Raw genomic sequence first — 3188 nt, 5'->3', positions numbered from 1 at the left:
CAACATTGGTTTTCAGTACAATATTTGAGCGACAAGTTATTGAAAAACTGTTTTACTATGAAAACCCACGAAAAACTATCAGATCCGAGTCCTTGTATGTGAAAACCTCTAGATCCATATCTCGACGTTTGAAAATATTCAAATCTATTTCTCTGTATGAAGCGCAAAACCTCTGATCTATCTTTGTTTTCCCGATGTATCCTTGGATCTGTGTTATCTTGCAAAACTTACGTCTTTCCTCAGATTTATGTTTTAATCAAGATTTGGATCCAAGATTTACGTCTTTCTCTCGCATCCAAGATTTAAAAATCCCGCTGATGGATAGGTGCTCCTACCCTCTTTCCTATGATGAATTTGCTAACAAGCCCATGTGGATGTATTTTCCTTCTCAATGTCCTATTTTTTGCAGAAAAGAGAAGAGAACATGGACAAAACGAAGGATGTAGGGAACGCCAAGGTAGCGTCAAAAGAAACGCACAAGACCACACCAGTTGTGACTTGCAGCAAGCAAAAGAGCGAGAAACCCAAAGTACCCAGAAAAAGACAGGATACAGCAGAAAGCAACGCTCTTATTGGTGTTGTGGCAGTAGCAGCAGCGGCTCTCAAAGCAGCAGCGGCCAAAGTTGGAGGTTCTAAAGCGGCAATGGAAAATCAGGCAGAAGGGGTCACAGAATCAACGATGCAGCAACCTCTCTATGGAATGCCGCTCACTGATGAAAGAAACCAACCACTGCTGGTCACACAACCGCTGCTGATCACTAACCAGATAGTGCCACAACCCCTAGGACCTCAACTCTTGCTTATCGACCCTCCTGTCCCCCTGATACAGACTGTTGATGAAGATCACACTGTAGCTGCGGAGGGACAAGCACAAAGGGGAACACCGAACCAAGGATTTAATCATTCCATCCAACTGATAACAGAACTAGAAGAGCTGAAACGGAGCCAGAAATTTTATGCCCACGCTGTGGCATTACTGACAAGGGAAAACCAGGAGCTCAAGGATGGGATCTCCCATAGCACAGAAGTATAGAATCATCATGACGAAGCCAATTCCAAAGCACCACCGCCTAATCGAGATAGAAGGATGATAGTAGCCAACGTCCATAATCCCGAGCCATTAGACCGAAGAGCATCCAAGGGAAATAGATTATCTGATCCAGACTTCTTCCTTGACAGTTCAGACTACTTCGACAGTAAAGATCGAAGACCAGGACGATACGTCACGGCGGAGGACCATCGTCTCGCTTTGGAGAATCTTCGTGCAGAAATGATGATAGAAATCAAGAAACTCAACGCAAGACAGGGAGGAGGAAGACTAGAGGAAGTGATGAGAGAATCCGCTACGACACCACTGGAGGCCCACCTATCCAGAGCGCCCATTCCCCAAAAATGCCCCATATCAGCGTTCGAATGCTATGATGGATCTAGTGACCCAGCGGACCTTCTTCGATATTACAATCGAGTCCTAGACCAATGGGATCAAGACGATGTGGTTGTTTGCAGATACTTCCCTTCGAGCCTCAAAGGATCGGCCCTTTCCTGGTTTGACAATCTACCGCCAAACTCCATCAACTCTTACGACCAGCTCACGGAAAAGTTCCTGGGGACGTACATGTACAACAAGACTGTCAACACCGGAATGGACAAGCTTTTTTCACTAGCCATTGCTCACAAGGAGATGATCAGGGAGTATACCGATAAATGGCATAGGATCTGCCAGGAAATTGGAAATGTTGACCCAGTGGTTAGCGTCAATTGTTACAAATGGGGATTGGACCGCATGAGCCCCTTATTCATTGAGATTCATGGAAGTATTTCGATGACCGAAGGAGATATTCGAGTTATCATTGAGAAGCACGCCATGATGGAGGAAATACAGCGTAATAACCCAAGGGCACAGGTGCAAAAAGCTCACCGTACCAATTATGTGGAGCAAACCAACGGGTCAAAAAGGAAAAATTCGATAGACCAGTCCAACGAAGACAAGAGAGGTCGAACGGACGACCATCGGCGCGATGAAAATAAATTCGAATACCAAGTTTACACGAAGATCAATACCAGCTACGTTCGCATCCTAAGGAAAATTAAAAATCGAGCCAATCTCGAGTGGCCATGGTCCAAGGGAAAGAAACCACCAAGATCAAAGAAGTCAAGAGACTATTGTGAGTACCACTGCTTCAACGGTCACCAGACGAAGAAGTACAAGAACCTGAAGATCATGATCCAGAAGCTTATCGACGTTGGGGAGTTGAAGCAATACATCCAAAAGGCAGAAACTGGCAATGACCGGACTTAGAGGAACAAGCAGGTCCAATTACCTGAGGATAACCGAACGATCAATACCATCTTATGTTCAGATCCCAACGGTCCTTTGCTAACTGATCAGATAGGTAAAAGATTGAGAAAGAAATTTTAAGACTACTGTGAACTATACAAGATCGATGAGGATGAAGTTGACGAGCACGAGCTATGGATGAATGCGCCACTGACATTCGATATTGATGACATCGAAGAAGACATGGAAGATCACAACGATCCCCTAGTGCTCACACTACCAGTCTCGGGGTGCAACATAAGGAAAGTTCTAATCGATTGAGGGAGTTCAGTCAACGTTCTGTTTTATTACATGTTCAAACGAATGAATTTTAATGATGAGCAGCTGATGCCTTCATACTACACCATATATGGATTCAACATAGCCTCAACGAATCCACTAGGAGATACTGTCTTGGAAGTCAAAGCAGGTCCCATGAAGGTAAACACTAGGTTCAGCATGGTGGACGCTCCATCCCCCTTACAATGCCATAATCGGACGAAGATGGGTACACAAGTCAAGGGGGTAGCGGCTACGTATCACCAATACTTTAGATTCCCAATACCCGAAGGGGTAATGGAGATCAAAGGTGATCAATCCACGTCCCGAGAATGTCAGGCTTTGCAAAATCATCTCAACAACGAACAAGAGGAGCAGCGAAAGGAACGAAGGAGTAAGAATAAAGCGGCTTCCAAGGATAAGGAAATCGATCTGTACCTAGAAGAAATTTCTGGAAAAAGTCTAACGAAGGACAACGTCGTTCTCAATACCGAAGCAAGTGGCTTAGGGGAAACGGTGGCTGAAGAGCCTACCAAATAGCAATTAAAGAACATTCCTCTCCCGGGGGATCCGAAGCCTACTTTCACGCCGG

At 45.0% G+C, this 3188-nt stretch overlaps 1 protein-coding gene across 1 annotated transcript; it reads left to right on the top strand.

Moving 5' to 3' along the window:
• The first annotated feature begins 1087 nt into the window (after positions 1-1087).
• LOC113290898 lies at positions 1088-2299 on the top strand. Its single transcript, XM_026540485.1, has one exon. The coding sequence runs from the start codon at positions 1088-1090 to the stop codon at positions 2297-2299; it is 1212 nt and encodes a 403-aa protein (XP_026396270.1).
• The last annotated feature ends 889 nt before the right edge of the window (positions 2300-3188 follow it).

The sequence above is a fragment of the Papaver somniferum genome, chromosome 6, assembly GCF_003573695.1.
Source record: "Papaver somniferum cultivar HN1 chromosome 6, ASM357369v1, whole genome shotgun sequence".
NCBI classification, from domain to species: Eukaryota; Viridiplantae; Streptophyta; class Magnoliopsida; order Ranunculales; family Papaveraceae; genus Papaver; species Papaver somniferum.
The sequence above is the reverse complement of the archived record's forward strand: the minus strand, read 5'-3'. Positions and strand labels throughout refer to the sequence as shown.

What these genes read in the sequence shown, in the direction of transcription:
- LOC113290898 (XM_026540485.1), top strand. Translation starts at nt 1,088, where the DNA reads ATGATAGTAGCCAACGTCCATAATCCCGAGCCATTAGACCGAAGAGCA.